This window comes from Cetorhinus maximus, chromosome 2 (genome assembly GCF_964194155.1).
Source record: "Cetorhinus maximus chromosome 2, sCetMax3.hap1.1, whole genome shotgun sequence".
In the NCBI taxonomy this organism is placed as follows: Eukaryota; Metazoa; Chordata; class Chondrichthyes; order Lamniformes; family Cetorhinidae; genus Cetorhinus; species Cetorhinus maximus.
This window is the reverse complement of record NC_135880.1, coordinates 32,115,621-32,133,820: the sequence shown is the minus strand read 5'-3', so window position 1 is coordinate 32,133,820 and position 18,200 is coordinate 32,115,621. Positions and strand designations below refer to the sequence as shown.

Here is an 18,200-nt window from a genome sequence, read left to right as displayed (position 1 = left end):
GCCGCTCCAGCTCCGAAGCTCGGGCTTCCAGGAGCTGCAGCTGGAGACACTTCCCACACATATGCTGGCCCCGGGCACTGGGAATATTCCTGGCTTCCCACATAGAACAGGAGGAGCACACCACGGCTTTGAGCTCTCCTGCCATGACTTACCCCTTTAAATTAAACCTTGTGGAAGATACTTAATATCAAATAATATCAATTACTCTCAGGCCCTTCTTCCCTGCTCCTCATTGTCACAGAATATAGCCCTTACAAACGATGAACCACAAAATAAGAACTTAAAAACTATAAATGATAAAAGTAGTAAATGCTTACCCGACCGCATTCACGGTACTCAAAGGATCACCTCGTTCCTTCCTCACCGAACTCCCTCAGTCACCTCTGCTCTCCCAGCTTCTCTTCAACTCCCGACTCCTCTCGCACTTCTCTTCAACTTCAAAGGGAAATTTGAAACAACAAAACTAGATTAAACATTTATTAACAAGAAACATGATTTTTAAGCACATACATATGTCTACAAATTACTGTAATAAAAACTTATAAACCCCCTACTTAATCTGACAGCCATTTACACTTTTGTTAAGGCAAAAGTAAGACACATAGGCCAGAAATTTACGCTGAGTGGGCGCACACCTGACCCGCTCGAGCGTAAAGTGACGCATGATGATGTTGGGTGAGCACCCCGACGTCATCGCGCATTCGCGTGATACTATGGTCGGCGTGCGCATGCCTACAATTAACAAGCCTATTAAGGCCAATAAAGTTATAATTGAATTAAATTTTTTGCTGCCCATCCAACCTTACGGTTGGTGGGCAGGCAAAAAGGCCAGGCGGCCTTTTGAATCTTTTAGGAAACTTCATCCATGGGCGGGATGAGGTTTCCAACAGCAATTAAAAATTAAATAAAAAATTTTAAATTTAATTTATAACATGTCCCTGCTCATGTGACATTGCTAAGTTTTTTATTTCTGATTTTTAAAAATCTTCAGCTCCCTGAGACTGCTCTGTGCCTCAGGGAGCATTTATTGTGTGCACTCGTGTGCATACACGAACTTCCGCGCTCGCCCTCCTCCTCCCCGAAACCTGGCAACGCTGAATGCTGCAGCGTGCATTTCATGCTCGCTGGACGTTAATTGGCCAGCCAACTTGGAATCAATGTTGGGGCACAATCGCGGGCGGTGGTTGGCTTCACATCCACTCCCAGGCCCACCCGCCATGCCCGCCTGACGAGAGGAAAATCCTGCCCATAGATTTTAAAAGACCCAGGCAAAGTGACACACGATACCCTGAACAATTCAAATTCAAAGTGAGTTTTCTTAACTTCATTTCTTTGAAAACAGCAGCTTGAAGCATAGATGCTAACACACTTGATAGATCCTAAAATGCCTACCTTTACACACAGGCTTCACTCCTTTATGCACATTTTCCACTTTGAATGCAAATTGCCATTGTTTCAATATGTCTTTGGACTTTACCTTTCTGGTAATAAAAACCCCTCATAGCACTAAGTTTTACCAGTAATCTTTGGGGAAAATAAAATAAAATGTGCAGGATCTTGCCCTTGGCAGGCAGGCTCGGTGGGGGCGAGCGGTGGCAAGCCGAAAGCCGCCCGCGATCGGGGCCAAAAGGCGATTTCACGCTGGCGGGCCAATTAAGGCCCACCCAGCATGAAATGCAAGCGGATGAGGGCGAGCGGGGCGAGGGTGAACTTTGCGCATGCACACGAGTGCGCGCTTGATAATGCCCCTGAGGCACAGAGCTGCCTCAGGGAGATGAAGAATGTTGAAAAAAATTAATAAAGAAATGAAAAATATAATAAAACATGTCCCCTCATATGACTGTCACATGAGCAGGGACATGTTAAGAATTAAATTTTAAAATTTCTATTTTATTTTTTATTTGCTTTAGGAAACCTCATCCCGCAAGCGGATGAGGTTTCCAAAAAAGTGCAAAGGCTGCTAGGCCTTTTCGCCTAGCAAAGGTTGGACGGGCAGTGAAAAATTTCATTCAACTGTCTTTTTAATGGCCTTAACAGGCCTTTTAATTGTCAGCAGACGTGCTGCCGACTCCAGCGCGCGCTCACTGAATGAAATATTGTGTGACTGCGCGTTGGCGTCGGGATGCTCGCCCGGCATCAACTCGCATCATCTTACGCTCGAGCGGGTCGGGTGCGCAGCTGCCTGCAGAGCTAAAAAGTTTGCCCACTCTTTCTAAAGTTCACCTGGCTAGGTGACACATTTCACTCCTCCTTTGAAAATAACCTAGTCTGATTTATTTAAAAATGCAAATGTTCTTTTACACCTTACATTCTAAACTTCCCCCATGTTTACCAAATTTACATCAAAGTCTTCAGACCAGCTGCCTTGAATCCAATTAAGTCTCTCACTCACTCACACACATATACACACACACACACACACACACACATATAGACACAGATAATACTATTTTACAATAAATTCCAATAACATTATTATATCTTCCTGACACTTGATGATCAACAGTCAGGAATGTAATTTTTGAACTATGGGATGACCAGATCACAATGAAATTATTCCACGATCCATTAGCCTGTATCTCCGCTTTATTCTATGATTTTAAAATCTGTTACATTAACGTTTGTATTCTCTAGGCCTAGTGACTCAATTGATAAACTGCACTTGATTCCCGTTCTTGGCTGATCTCACAGTGGGATCTATAATTGGACTCAGGACTAAGGAGAGGGAAATCAGCCAGAGTCATTATCCAATGACCCATGCTATTCAGTGCTTGGGCAGGAAGGATCAGGCTCATGTGTGATGCCTCTGCAGTTAAATATCATGCCATTACTCACTGCCGAGGCTCACACATGAATGTCCTGTTGATCGAGATAGCGAAAAGCATCTAACCTTGATCGAATTGTACTACAGCAGAACCAAACACTCTCAAGAGAGGCAAGTGAGGGCGAAGTGGATAAAATAGACAAGGAAAACACTTTGTGATGATTATGTCTAAAACATTGGTGATTTAGCTTACTTAAAGAAACTATGCCTATACTCTGTTCTTCCCTGGAAAAAATAACTCCACTGACTTTCAAGGGGCTCTCCTCCCACTGTTGGCACATTGCACTTTTCTGCTCCATTGTAGCTTCCATTATTAAGCAATGGAACTTTGACATGATATATGCTCATAACTCTGTTCTAATATTTACTTGGTCTTTAACTTTATACATTTAACTTGACAATAATGACCTATATTTTCCACTCATGCTAAAAATTTCTGATGTGTGGTTTGAACATCTAGATAACACCTGGAAGCAAGGCATCGCTAGCCAATCTCTCCCCTGGTGACGTCATCCTGGCCATTGATGGAGCAAGTACGGACGCTATGACACACGTTGATGCTCAGAATAGGATCAAGGCTGCCTCCAATCAATTAAGCCTCAAGATTGACCGGTTAGTAAAGCAGTAGTGCAATATTACATCATCAATAAATTAAAGCAGATTTGCAGGGAAAATCATCTTTTTTGTGAAAAAAACAATTTTGGAGCGTTGCATTTGCAACAGAGGAGTGGGGGAGCGCAGTATAAAAAATTGCTCAGCATAATTACCATTGGGAATGACTCTTTTATTACTAACCAGATGGTTCTTCTAGCAAAAGTACTGTAGTCATTTTATATCCCAATGCTTCTTGCTTTTTGCTGGTCTGTGCATTTTAAATAAATGATTTGATGTAAATATCTTAAGTAATTTGTAATGTATAACAAATAATGTATTGAACTATGAAAAACAAAATGCAAATGTTGATGTTTCGTCCACTTGTATCCCAGGCCTGAAACTAAGCTTTGGTCTCCTCAAGTCAATGAAGATGGCAAGGCAAATCCCTTCAAGATTAATTTAGAGGCTGAACCACAGGTAAATATTGTAGGAGGAAAATTCAAATGCTTAATTTGCTTAAGATAAGCCTAATTGTTGGGGATTGTGGTAAGAAAGCTATGTTAAAACTGGTAATTCGTCACAACTTACCTGCTTTATTTGCAATAAGGTATGCTGACGAAGGCAATCACAGGGCCTAAGCATTCCTGTGTCCTTTAGCGAAGGAAATCTGCCATCCTTACCCGATCCGGCCTACATGTGATTCCAAACACAAAATGGGGTTGATTCTTAACTGCCCTCTGAAATGGCCTAACAAACCACTCAGTTTAAGGGCAATTAGGGATGGGCAACAAATGCTGGCCTTGCCAGTGACGCCCACACCCTATGAAAGAATAATAAAAAATCTTACCATCTGGCCAATTCACACACTTTTTAAAAAATATTAACCTTTTACAGATAGTGCACTAAGTGTAAAGCCAGTAGATAAATAATTGCTGAAACTCACAGTTTACACATCTTTACATACAAAAAGTTACTTGGTAGATAAGAAATTTGGGAGGAAATAGTGCTCATTAAACTTGGAAGAAAGGGGAAAACAGGCTAGCGGCCTAACTGTTCATATCAGATCTGTGACCTAAACTCCATATACCTGCCTTTGCTCCATATCCTTTGATACCTTTGGATGACAAAACTCTATTATTCTTAGCTTTAAATTTAACAATTGATCTAGTACCAATTGCCATTAACAGAAGAGAGTTCCAATCTTCTACCACCCTTTACACGTAGAAGTGTTTCTTAATTTCACTCCTGAAAGGGGGTGAATAATATTTTGAATAATAATATTTCTAATATTTTGATGATGCCTCCTAATCCTAGACTCCTTAACCAGAGGAAACAGTTTCTCTCTATATACTCTATCTGTTCCCCTTAATATCTTGATAGCTTCAATGAACTAACTTTATAACCTCCAAAAATTCAGGGAATACAATCCTAATTTGTATAATCTCTCCTTGTAATTTAACCTTTGAGTTTGGTCCATCATTCTGATAATTCTACACTGCACTCCGTCCAAGGTCAATATTCCCCAGGAATAATGTCCAGAACTGTTCGCGGTACTTCAGGTATGGTCTAAACTTTGCATAGCTGAAGCATGACTTCTACCCTCTTGTACTCTATTCCTTTGATATAAATGCCAGCACTTCATTAGCTTTTTGATTATTTTCTGTCCCTGTTCATGATGTTTTAATGATCTATGTGCATGAAATCCCCCCACCCCCATCACCCATGTCTCTTTGGACCGCCATTGTTTCATGCTTTTCACCATTTAGAAAGTACCTTGTTTAATGTTGTTTAGGTCCAAAGTGGATAGCTATGTATTTGCCTCCATTGAAATCCATTTTCCACAGTTTAGTCAATTCACTTAATCTATCAATATTGTGTTGTAATTTTATGTTTCATCTCCACTGCTTACTATGCCATTTATGTTTTGTCATCAGCAAACTTGAATATGTGGCTTTCTAACCCATTATCTAAGTGGTTAGTAGATACTGTGAAAACTTGATGCCCACAGATCCAGGTGGAACACCACTAGTCATAACCTGTCAATTAGATTACTGGTTTATTATCCCTACTTCTTTCATTTGCCACTCAGCTAATTTCCCAACCAGATACGTAATTTGCCTTCAATTCCATGAGCTACAACTTCAGCTAAAAGTCTCTTGTGAGTGACTTTATCAAATACCTTTTGGAAGCCCATATAAATAAGATCCACAGACATTCTCCGGTCCACGACTTCAGACACTCCTTTAAAAAATGCAGTCAGGTTTCTCCGTCATGACCTACTCTTTACAAATCCACGCTGACTCTGTCTGATTAGCTGAAAATTTTCAAGGTGTTCAGACACCCTATACTTAATTATACACTCTAGTAATTTCCCGGCAAAGATATTAGGCTAACCAGCCTATAATTCCCTGATCTCCCTCTCTCTCTCACTCTCTCTTTTCTTAAATAGCTGAATGACATGCATAATTTTCCAACTAAGCTCCTGCATCAAGAGAACTTTGGAAGATTATAGCTAGGGTATCCGCAATGTTCTTGCCTACTCCCTTTAAATCCCTGGGATGGAAAGCATTTTGTCCTGGGGAATTATCACACTTTAGTGCCATTATTTTCTTCATTACTGTTATTTTACTTAGGTTAATTTTGTTGAGTCCCTGTTGCTGCTTCAGTATTCGTTTTCTTGAGATGTCCAACATGCTGACCTCTTAATCTACTGTCAGCACTAAGGCAAAGTAATTATTCAGCATGTTCAGCATTTCCCTATTTTCATTGGATATATCACCATTATCAGTTTTCCATGGGCCTACTTTGCACCTGACCACCCTCTTTTTCCTATATAATCGTAAAACGTTTCTGTGCTGATTTTGATAAGCCTTGCAAGTTTCTTTTTGTACAGTCAACTCGCACGCCCCTCCATCGCTACTCTGTTTACCTGCGCGAATCTGTCCGTGTATCCAGTCGTGGTTCGTGCCCCCGAAACTTCGCTCACCCGCAATTAAAAATGTAACCATCCAGATGCCACAAAATCACACTGACATTTAAACAGCGCACACCCTGTGTAACGGGCGGCAAATCCCATGTTTTGGGACCCTCTTAAAGCACTGGTGTCACTGCAAACTTAGAAACATTGAAACCAAAGTGTCACTGCTCCCCTGCCCTCCAACCGTTAAACAATACAGTTACACAAACTAAACATCACTTACACAAGCGAATGTTTAAAGTTTCTGCACGTGGCCCCGAAAGGTTAATAAAGAACTCGCTTTATAAAATTTTTAGAAACCATTAAACAAACGCTGCCTGCCCTCTTTTCCTTGAAGAAAGCGCACATGGCAAATGCCCCTCCACTGCGCATGTACAGTTGCCATGTGCACATGTACAGTAATGCACAGTACTGTGATTTGTAAGTTATACTACAGGTACGCACTGTATTCTGTAATTGAAAAGTTTTAAATTATTTTTGTTTTCTTGTGTTGGCAAACAATTTCTTCAGCAAAATGGTCTTCAATTTAATCAAAAAAGCAGTTTTTATTGACTCCATTAATGTAAAAATGTGAGGTTTGGGGATGGCTGGAACATATCGAATTGAGTCCAATTATCAACTGTGTTTGCCGTTCGCGATTTCACCCATCGTGAGACCTAGTGGGAACGGAGCCCCTGCAAATGACAGGAGTTGACTCTAGTCTATTAAGATATTACAACCTGTCTCGTCACCCTTTGTTGCTCTTTCCTAGTTGCCAGGATCCATGCTTTTTGTCACATTTTTTGTACGCTTTTATGTTTTATGTTGTCTCTTACCTCTTTAATTCTCCATGGCTGTCTTTTTTGGCAAGTAAAGCTCTGCTTCTGCCTCTGCTTCTGCTTTCAAGGTGTAAACTGGTACTGTATTACATTAAATACTTTTTTGAACACCTTCCACTGTTCATCTGTTGTTTTACCAATTAGCAAATTAGTCGAGTTTACTGTGTATATTCTCTGACTCATTCCATTGAAGGCAGCCTTACCTATCTCTAGAATCTTAATAGCTATTTTATGTTTCTTTCTTTCGAACATTATGTTCAACTCAATCATATTATGATCACTATTTGATAAATGTTCATGTATTTTCAGGCTGTTAACTAAATCTGGCCCATTACTTGTTACTAAATCTAACATGTCATGCATTCTTGTTGGATCTGGGACATATTGCTACAGAACACTATCCAGAACACATTCCAGAAATTCACTACCTTTCTGGCATGTGCTATTTTACTTATCCCAATCTATATAAAAGTTAAAATCTCACCATTAAAGCTACACTGCCTTTACTACATGCATGTCTAATTTCTGCATTTATGTAATCCACCATTTCACAGCTGCTACCAGGGGACCTTTACACAATTCCCAATGAGATCTTAAGTCCTTTTCCATTTCTTTATTCTACCCTTAAAGTCTCCTCTGTCTGCTCGCCTCTTACAATATCCTCTTCCACCATTGAAGTGATTGTATCCTTAATCACTAAGGCTATTCCTTTCCTCCCCCTCTATTTTCCCCATCTTTCCTGTAAACCTTATAACCTGATATATTTAGTTCCCAGTTCTGATCATCTTGCAGCCAGATCTCAGTAATGGCTACCACTTCATACCCTCCAAGTTGAATTTTCACCTACTATTCATTCAATCTGTTCCTTATACTCTGAATTTGTATAACAATGCTTACTTGGGCCATACAGTTTAACCTGACCTTCTATTCTAATGTTTTACTCTTCCATTTCTTATTTCTCTCTCTTGATTTAATTACTTTACACTTTTAACCACAGTGCCTAAAGCACTATTTCTGAATTTTACTGTACTCCCTTCCTTTTTGTTTGTTTTTGAATTATTTTGAAAAGAAAGTTAGGAAATATTACATTTTCTACTTGTGCCTGGCCCCCAATTTATTCATTTAAATCCTCTGTACCTGCTCTATATTAATTTTCCACTAGGACTCTGGTACTCGCCCAGTTTAGGTGAAGCCCTGTAATGGTATTGTTTCTTCCTATCTCATACTGGTGCCAGTGTTCAATGAAATGGAATCCCTCCTTCTCACATCATTCCTTCAGACAGACATTCACCTCTCTAATCTGTTTATCCCGATATGCCAATTTGCATGTGACTTGGATAATAATCCAGAGATTGTAATCATTGCGATCCAGTTTTTAAAAATTTATCTTCCACTTCATGATACTCTCCAAACAGAATCTCTTGCCTATGTCTTCCAATGTTGTTGGTCCCAACATGGATCACAATGACTGGACCCTCTCCCCCCTCCCTCTTCAATATCCTTTCAAGCTGGTTCAAGATGTCCCTCAAGATGGCACCATGAAGTCAACATACCATGTGGGACTCTCAAACCTGCTTACGAAGGATGCCTTCTGGCCCCTTAATTATTGAATCCCTTACAACTACCACATTACACTTCCGAGACTAAGGTCATGGTTTTCCGGACAGCAGCGATCTCTCTGCTCCTTTACACTTCGTAGACTTGGACGACCTACAGCAGACACCTCAAAGTACTGGAGAAGAACTACCAGCAGTGCCTTTACAAGATCCTCCAAATCCAATGGCAAGAAATGTGGTCCAACAGCAGCATCCTCTCCCAAACCAATTAGCCCAGCATCAAGGTGATAATCACTCAGAACCACTCTGCTGGGCAGGAGATGTCATTTGTATGTTTGACGTCAGACTCCTGAAGCAATTGCTCTACTCGTAACTCAGCCGCAGAAGGAGACTCCCAGGAGGACAATGTAAACACTTCAGGGACGTCCTCAAAGCATTCCTGAAGAGGTCAAACATACCTCCCAACTCATGAGAGACCCTGGCTTGTGACCAATCAAAATGGAGAAGGCTCATTCGGGAAGGCACCAAGCACATCGAGAGACTTGGTCAGGAATATGCAGAGGCAAAGTCGAAGTGTGAGAAGGAACGTATGAACCTGAAAACACCCCATCTAACCGCCTGCCCCACCTGTGACAGAGTCTGTAGATCATACATTTGATTTGTCAGCCATTTCAGAACCCGAGTGGAAGTAAATCATCCTCGATCCTGAGAGACTGCCCAAGAAGATGAAGGATGATTCCCCTCCTCCTCCCCTCCCCTCCCACTCCCACTCTTTGGACAGCTTCTTGCTCCAAGGTGCCATGATCCACATTCTGGTTGTCCTTCTGACAGCTTTTACCCTTATCCCCATGGGTAGCAAGTACATTGTAGCTGTTGATAAGATCAGTTTCCACAGATCCTCATTCCCTATCTCCCCTGGGTTCCCCATACCCTGCACACCATCAGTCACACTAATCCCGTTCTGAACCCGCATCTCTCTACAAGACGTGACTGAAGCCTGGAGCAACTATCCAGATACTGTTGCCCACCGCAGCAGCCCCCTCCTGCCTCTTTATGTGTCAGAGTGTCTCCAACTCACACTCCATGTCTTTGAACTGAGATACCAGACAGACACATCTACTGCAGATATTTCACTCAAGACAGTCTCACTGCCCACAAACCCTAACATCCTACAGTCCTACACAACCTGCTCTGCTATATCTTAGTCTAGATTATTTATATTATCTATATCTACTTTTTATTTTTTGTAAAAGTTTTTTTTTCTACGCACTAACTTGCACTAAGCAACTCCAAGAAGAAAGAATCCACCCAACTGCCTTTGACATTGACTGGCATTACCATCACTGAGTCCCCCACTATCAACATCCTGGCGGGGCGTTATCATTGACCAGAAATTGAACTGGACCAGCCATATAAATACTGTGGCTACAAGAGAAGGTCAGAGGCTGGAAATTCTGTGGAGAGTAATTCACCTCCTGACTTCCCAAAGCCTGTCCACCATCTACAAAGCACAAGTCAGAAGTGTGATGGAATACTCTCCACTTGCCTGGATGAGTGCAGCTCCAAACACACTCAAGAAACTCGACACCATCCGGGACAAAGCAACCCTAGTGATTGGCATCTCATCCACAACCTTCAACATTTACTCCCTCCACCACCGACACAGAGCGGCAGTAGGGTGTACCACCTACAAGATGCACTGCCCCAATTCATTGAGACTCCTTCAATAGCACCTTCCAAACTCATGGCCTCCACCACCTAGAAGGACAAGGGCAGCAGATGCATGGGAACACCATCATTGGCAAATTCTCCTACAAGCCAGACCCCACCCTGGCTTGGAAATTTATCGCCATTCCTTCACTGGGTCAAAATCCTGAAACTCCCTCCCTTATAGCACTGTGGGTGTACCTACGCCACATGGACTGCATCTGTCCAAGAAGGCAGCTCACCACCACCTTCTCAAGGGCAATTAGGGGCGGGAAATAGATGCTGGCCTAGACAGCGACACCCACATCCCATGAAAGAATAAAACAAAACGCTGGAAAACATTTTAAATGCCTTTATTTATTAGATTACTATATAAACTTATCTGAAATAAATGTAAGGCTTGTCCCTGGTTTGATCTGAAGAAAGAAACATTCACCAGCTACTCACCAATCAGCGCCTTCCCTTCTGCTGATGTCACTTTAGTGTGTTTTTAATTCCCTCCCTGACATTTGCACTCCCTTAAAAACATAATAGGAATAGGAGCAGGAATAGGCCATTCGGCCCCTCAAATTTGTTGTGCTATTTAATACAATCATGGCTGACCTGCCTCAAACCCACTTTCCCATCCACTCCTCGTATCCCTTGATTCCCTGTGGGAACAAAACCTTATCTCAACCTTAAAGATATTCAAGTTGGAGCATTCACAACCCTCTGGGGTAGATCATTTCAAAGGTCCACAACCCTATGTGTGAAGAAATTTTTCTTCATCTCAGTTCTAAATGATCAACCCCTTATCCTGCGCCCTTGTGTTTTACATTCCCAGGAAACAGCCTCTCAGTGTCTACCCTGTAATGTTTCAATGAGACCATCTCTCATTTTTCTTGACTCCGGAGAGTTTGGGCCAGGTTTACTCAGCCTCCCATCATATGGCAACCCTCTCATCCAAGAAACAATCTTGTGAACCTCAGGACTCGACTGATTGGACGCAAAGTGTATTGCTACAAAGTTAAATGATTGCAACACCATACAACACAACCTGCCCTTCAACCCCCCCCCCCCACTCCTGCTACACTTTCCCCTCCACCCCAGGGCTCAACCCTGCTTGCTTCAAATCCACTGTGAAACAGGAAGTGGGTTTAGGACTATAATTCTGCATGGCAAGGCGACATGTTCATAAGTGCTGTAACTGGAAGGCACCAGGTGGTAATAAGGGAGTGCACTCCTGGGTCTAACCTGAAGGCCCCCTTCCCCAACCAAAAGATAGCATTGGGAACTAGTCACCCCATAGTCACCCTCAACCAAAGAAGGCAGTGGGATGGGGAAAACATTAAATACGTTAAAGTAGAAAAATATTTTTAAATTCCTATTTTGGGTTTCCAGTTCTGTTATGACAGTCTCTTTTATAAATAGTACCTTGTGTTTAGCATGCCATAAAAGTAACAGAGCCAACTAACTGTTCTAATCTAATCTAACTGTTGAGCGATCCAACCAATTTTAATTCTTTGGCCCCAAACCAGATAGAATATATCATTCTATTAAGATAAATGCAAAGTGCTGACCTTTACTTTATACTCATGGGATTAAATTTTGAATTTGTAAAACGGTGTAAAACAGGTTATAGTGAATTGATAGCCATTTTACATCTCTCTCAATTTCTATTTCCATTGACTTCTGAGGAAACAAATGAGGAGGGATGCTAATTTTCCATCATGGCACAATGTCAGAATCTGCTTCGTGGATTTTGACTGTTTGATTGAAAGGATGGAGACCAGAGTTAAGTGGTCCCTAATTAACATAACTAACCTATCAATCTAGGCACTGTGCACTTACCAATATCAGTCTCTGCTGTAAAAGCTACCTTAAAATGTGGAGAATTATAGAGTTTTTTTTCTACAGTTAGTCTGTAACGCTATGATTAATGGAGAATGATTTACTTTCAGGGTACTACAGGGATAGGTGGGAAGTAATCTACTACTGAGACTGCCTTGTAGGGTAGAAGTTACCGTCAGTGATAATAGCAGATCAAAGCTTTACATGTTCTTGAGACATTCCTCTGTCCACTATTTTAACAGATATATTATTTGTTTTAAAATGGTGACTCCCTCGTTAAAATAACAGATATTGGAGGATCACATGAATTCATCAAATGCTGATATCGCCAACAGTAATTTCTAAGCTCATGATTTGGTGCAAGGGCAAGAGCTGGAAGAACTATCTCTGCTTTGTCTGTCACATTGTTTTGTGCGCTTACAAGAATATTACTAATGAGAGGTAATGTTAAAAAGTTAATCAGGTTGGAAGAAATTATTGTGCTTGGTTTCCAGTTTTAGTCTTGCTGTGAAGTTTTGAATAAGCTTAAATAGCATGACTGCAACTTGGAAAAAGCCCACATCCATTTGCTGAAATCAGCTGTTTTACCTTGATTGCTGAACAATAAACTGAATGAAAAAGGGAATTTAAACCCAGCAATTAACATTCCCATATGCGACATTATATTCATTGTAAAACCTAGAGATTGCTGTTGGTGTGCTGTTTGAGGATTAACTGTGGGTCACTAAAGCGTTTTGGCAGGATTTCCTAATGCTGGTTTACACACAGTGTTTTTGTTTTCAGTCTGTGTGCAAACAGTGGGATTTTTCTCCCACTCAGCTAGCCAGCCAATGGAAAGCGAGTGGCACTAATCCTCTACATTAGCTGTGAACTGCAATTGTGAGACATAGAAGCTCCTCAAGGAGGTAAAAAGGTTATTGGGGTAGGCAGGAATGTGGGGTTGAGGCCACAATCAGATCCGCCATGATCTTATTGAATGGCGGCTGAGCAGGCTCAAGGATCATAACCTGTCAAGACCTGTTCTGCTGAAGGGTCATGAGGACTCAAAACGTCAACTCTTTTCTTCTCCGCCGATGCTGCCAGACCTGCTGAGTTTTTCCAGGTAATTCTGTTTTTGTCAAGGATCATACCCCTGCTCCTAATTCGTATGCTCATGTGTGTGTGTTCATTCCATCATTCACTGCTTGGCTGCCAGAATTGTAACACCTGTTTGTATCACTAGGAAACTTAGCCAAATCATTTATGAAATTCATGGCAAGTGACTTCTTCAAAAAATTCAATCAGACCAGTGAGATAGAACCTGTGTTTCCAAAAACTCTGTTGGGATTCTCTTCAGATGGTCGTACAACACACGCCTAATGATTTCAGGATGACCTGACGCCTTGTATATTATCAGCCAGATATTGTACACGGCCAACAGACTTCGTTTTTCCACTAGCAAATAATTTACAAATGACGGGTAAGCCGACACAAACCTGAGGGAGAGCACAAGCGCCAAGAGACGGCTCTGTAGCTGAATACACAGGCATCAGTTACAAATCACTCCATTTATTGAATAAACCTGAGGCACTTTATTTGTGCCATTTTTCTGAGATTGACCTGAGATTCACTTAACTTGAACGTGGTTATCAGCCTAGAGCTGAGCATGGCTGGGGTCATTCCCTAGGTCAGGAGTTCCTGGGATTCAACACGCGGCTGGCAAATGTATATCTTGTCAGAATTGTCGCTGGACTAGTAATCCAGCCGTATGGTAACCCTCAGCACCCCCCGCCCCACAAGTTACAAAAGTGGGTTCCAATCGACCAAATAAGAAAAGGGCCGGCCCGCAGTGATAACCATGCTGCGGGCAACCTTAACAAGTAGATGGTGGAGCTTCCTCAGAGGGAGGAAGTCCCGCCCTTGAGAGCTGCAGGCCAACCTATATCTAGCAGCCCCAGCAGAACTCAGTCACAGCCAGAATTCAGTAGTGGCCGTCGCTGGGACTGAAAGCAGGCCCTGGGAAGAAGAGCAATGGGTCCTGGACTCAGGTCAGTCCTAGGCATTTAGGGTGGAAAGGGATTGGGCACCCTAGGGAGTGGGGATGAGGAGGGTGGGGTGACAGGTTTTGGAGGCCAGACAGGGAGGCACATAGGGGTGTATCATCTTGGAATGCTACTGATGCCCACAGGGCGCCCCCAAAAAATACACTACCCACTTCCTTCCCGCTTTCTCGCCCCAGGTAGTTTAAAAAACGGACTCCCCACTCTCATCCATCTACCTAGGCCAACTGCATTATGGTAATACCTGAGTCAATCGGCTTGTGAGCAAGCTTAATTGCCCGTAATGATTTTTTCAAGATGGCGGGCAGGCTGCCGATTTCACCGCCTACTGTGTTATGGAGACCAGGTCAGGGGTGGGCAGGGAGGTGGTGGGCTAGCCACCCGTGCCACCCCCGGCCCCCCCGAAAACACGCCCCGGAAGGCAGCTGTAAAAACACGCCCAGCAGGCGGGCGTAAAATCCAGCCCCATGCTTTTGCCAAGGAAGCCCAACAGAGCTAGATGTAAGAATCTTAAGCCATTCTAACAGAGGTCTGACTAGTTATGGGAAACTAAAATGAGAATTCTGTGCAAGCCAGTCTTATCCACTGGACAATTTAGCCATGCCAGAGACCTAAAGTGTCCAATTGGAACAGTTCACAGACCAACTGTTAAAATCCTGGAAAGCTGATCCTCAAAACATTAACCCAACTCCTAAAGATTGTATATTTTTTAAAAACCAAATCTATGGCTCTTTTTCTGGTTCTTGAGGTTTGGAAAGTTGGCCACTTCTGCTACATGATTACTTGCAGCCATAGATAAGAATAATAACATTTCATAAAGACACAAGGAAGCATAGAATAAGAAAGGATTAACCAATACACTAAGCCAATCATCTATACTGTCTTAAACCTGTCCCATCATTAAATTTGCGTTTAGACTACATCCAGGGAATTCATAAAGCAGTCCTGGTTCACGTCAACACCAAAGTTGTAGTGTGACTCTGGAGTCAGTACCTGATCAGTGTCCGGATTGAAATGTAGTGAAAGCTACTTGCTGTAGCGAACCTCACACAGCTTCACACTGGACTGAGTCAAATCAAGCTGAGACTTCACATTTACACTACACTAGCGTCAGCATAAAAAAAAAACCTGCTTCACCCTGATGTTAAATGTGGAATAACTTCACTGTGACCTGATCATCCCATAGTTTGAAAATTACATTCCTGACTGTTGATCATCAGGAAATAGAATAATTAACCCCTGACCCAATTGGACGATAGCTACTGCTTTTATTTGAGAAACCAAGGTTAAGTATCAAGGTTTGTATTATGAAGTTATTTTAAACTTGTTTGTCCCTATAGGAAAAAAAATCCTTTAATTGAAATTGAGGCATGCAGGACAAAACATATAACTTGTGAATTTGAGAGAGTACAGTAGTAAAAGCCTGATTTTGATTATAACGTGTGAAACTTTTTGCCGTAAATCTAATATGTCCTGTTCCTGAGAGCCATAAAGCTCTTATATAAAATTAATTTGAGTAATCACAAACCAGTTCCGACTGGATCCAGGCCCACAGCACAAACCGTTGACAACTTAGCACAAAATTTCCCTTCACTCTGAGGCAGAAAGGAGAGATATTTACACTGACACAGAAGGGATTGTCTCTTTTGAACCAATTGCTAATGTGCACATTTGGAACAGAGTAAACGTGGTTTGGAGGCTGGTTAGCTTAGTTGGCTAGACAGCTAGCATGTGAGTTAGATTAACGCCAACAGCATGGGGTTTGATCACTGATCTGGCTGAGTTAGACTCAGGACCTGCCTCCTTGTCTTGCCCCAGAGTAAAAGAAAACCACAGCACATTGCCGTGGTTCAGTGAATAATTGCCAAGGACCCGCCTTCAGGCAGAGAACTGAAAAAGAAGAAAGGTGGTTTACACTTCAACAGGCCTGGCCTTCTCCAGCTATGACATGTAACCCCTAGTTCACTTTTCATAGTTTATCCTCATACTGGCTAACAAGAGTCAAAGAAAATGTACTGTTTTATAATAATAGGACGTAATTCACCTTGTTGAGTACTAAAAGAAAAATCACCAAAAAAGACAATGGGCAGAATCGTCCCTGATTTGCACTAAATGCGGTAGGTAGCGGGCAAGAAAAACGACCAGCCACAATGGTGGTGAAAGATGCAATATTGATGTATGCTGTGAATGGGAGAATGAAGGGTCTTTGTGGATGATAAGGTAACTTGAATGGTCTTTCTCAACTGTACTGATCCTGTAATCTGCTAAAATAACACCAATAATCGAAGTACATACAGGCAGTGAACATTGCAGAGTTGGCACGGCATATTCGAAGAACATTGGAGTAAATTCCCTTCTATCCTTTCCTTTCCCCCAATACCTACCATTTAATCTCACCCAGTCCCTTATACAAAGTATGATATCACTGGAAGGATTTAACCTGTGCTCATGTATATTTTTGTGCTTTCAATAAGAATAATAAATCCAATTCAGCATATGTGAGTTACTCTTAACATAAGCTTTTTTTTATTTAGCCAATTATAATTTGGAGACAGATAGCATAATTTGAAAGTAGAGCATTGTTAAGGGGAAAAAGGTACAGTTATTTGCAGTAATAAAGTGACCTTTAATAACCAGATGCATGGTGTGGCTGCTGGTGCTTATTAGCTTCAGCATGAATTGTAGCCTTGTGTATTTTTGTGCCCTTGTATATGCAGGAATTCAAATCTATTGGAGATTCCCATAACAGAAAGGCCCAGCCATTTCTTGCTGCGGGAAACATTGATGACAACAGACAGGTAGTGAGCTCCAGCTATAATTCTCCAATTGGTCTGTACTCTGCTGACAACATACAAGATGCCATCCAGGGACAGCTGCGTGGCCTGGCCATTGACCCACAGGAGCAGTAAGTATAGGGTTTGAATTCTGCCAAGCCCCTCTGCCTTAGACTGATCTGTCTTTGTCCTGTCCAGCTCTCGCTACTTGTACCCTCTGTGTATTAGAAATTGTGTTCTCCAATAAGCATGTCTTTTGTGGAAGAAATCATTTTGGAGAAATTAAGCAGTTTTATATATATGATGACAATGGTGAAATAAATTAAGGAATAACACTTTACTACCTTCAATTTTATGGGTGATACAATCAAGGAACCAGGTCTACTTTAAAAGATTTTTGCAGTTGGGGCTCAAGTAACATCTCACTTATGTCGACATTTTGGCATGGGAACCATTTATATTGTGGTAGATACAGGTAGGTTTGAGTTTGAAGTGAATGAAATGAATAAAGGTCCTAGTGTGGTGGTGATGATATTTAATAACATGATGGCAGAACATTATAGAAATGCTGCAATGATTTATTTTATTTCAGATGCTTAGAGGCTAAATATGATTTTTTCCAATCACTACAAAGTGAGGTTTTATTTCAGGTATCTGTGTTACCTTTAATCATTTTTCCTTACAGGAACTAGGCTACTTTGAACACAAGTTCAATACCAGACCCAAACCCTTCTCAGTAGTTTCCACACAGAGCAGGTTTTATGCTTTATTTTTGATAGACATGCATGCTTTTCTGTCTTGATTTTTGTTTCTGACAAAAGAGGACCAAGGGAAGCACACATGGTACAATATTTCCTACCCCTTTTAAAATAAACCTGTTTAATTAAAACAGTTCAAGAACCTTGCACAGAAATGCATGTGTTTCAAATTCTAAAACTTACTGTATTAAGCTATTATACACACCAAAGTTCTTTTTCCAATCAAACACAAGTTGTTTAGTTTAATTTTGGGACTGTTTATTTATTTGTCCATCTATCACTGTTGGATGTTGCAATGTTTCTTTAAGGTTTGACAGCGAAGT

The 18,200-nt window shown here is 41.5% G+C and overlaps 1 protein-coding gene across 2 annotated transcripts in view; it reads left to right on the top strand.

The window, feature by feature from the left end:
* pdlim3b (PDZ and LIM domain 3b) overlaps positions 1 to 18,200 on the top strand; it is a 97,500-nt gene that overhangs the window by 55,479 nt on the left and 23,821 nt on the right. The window contains exons 2-4 of one of the 2 annotated variants that reach the window (XM_078562331.1): positions 3,285 to 3,436; positions 3,811 to 3,895; positions 17,063 to 17,250. In XM_078562331.1, coding sequence (XP_078418457.1) covers positions 3,285 to 3,436; positions 3,811 to 3,895; positions 17,063 to 17,250 — 425 coding nt within the window. Of the gene's footprint in view, positions 1 to 3,284; positions 3,437 to 3,810; positions 3,896 to 17,062; positions 17,251 to 17,804; positions 17,876 to 18,200 lie in introns of both variants that reach the window. The other variant, XM_078562338.1, reaches the window with a different exon arrangement.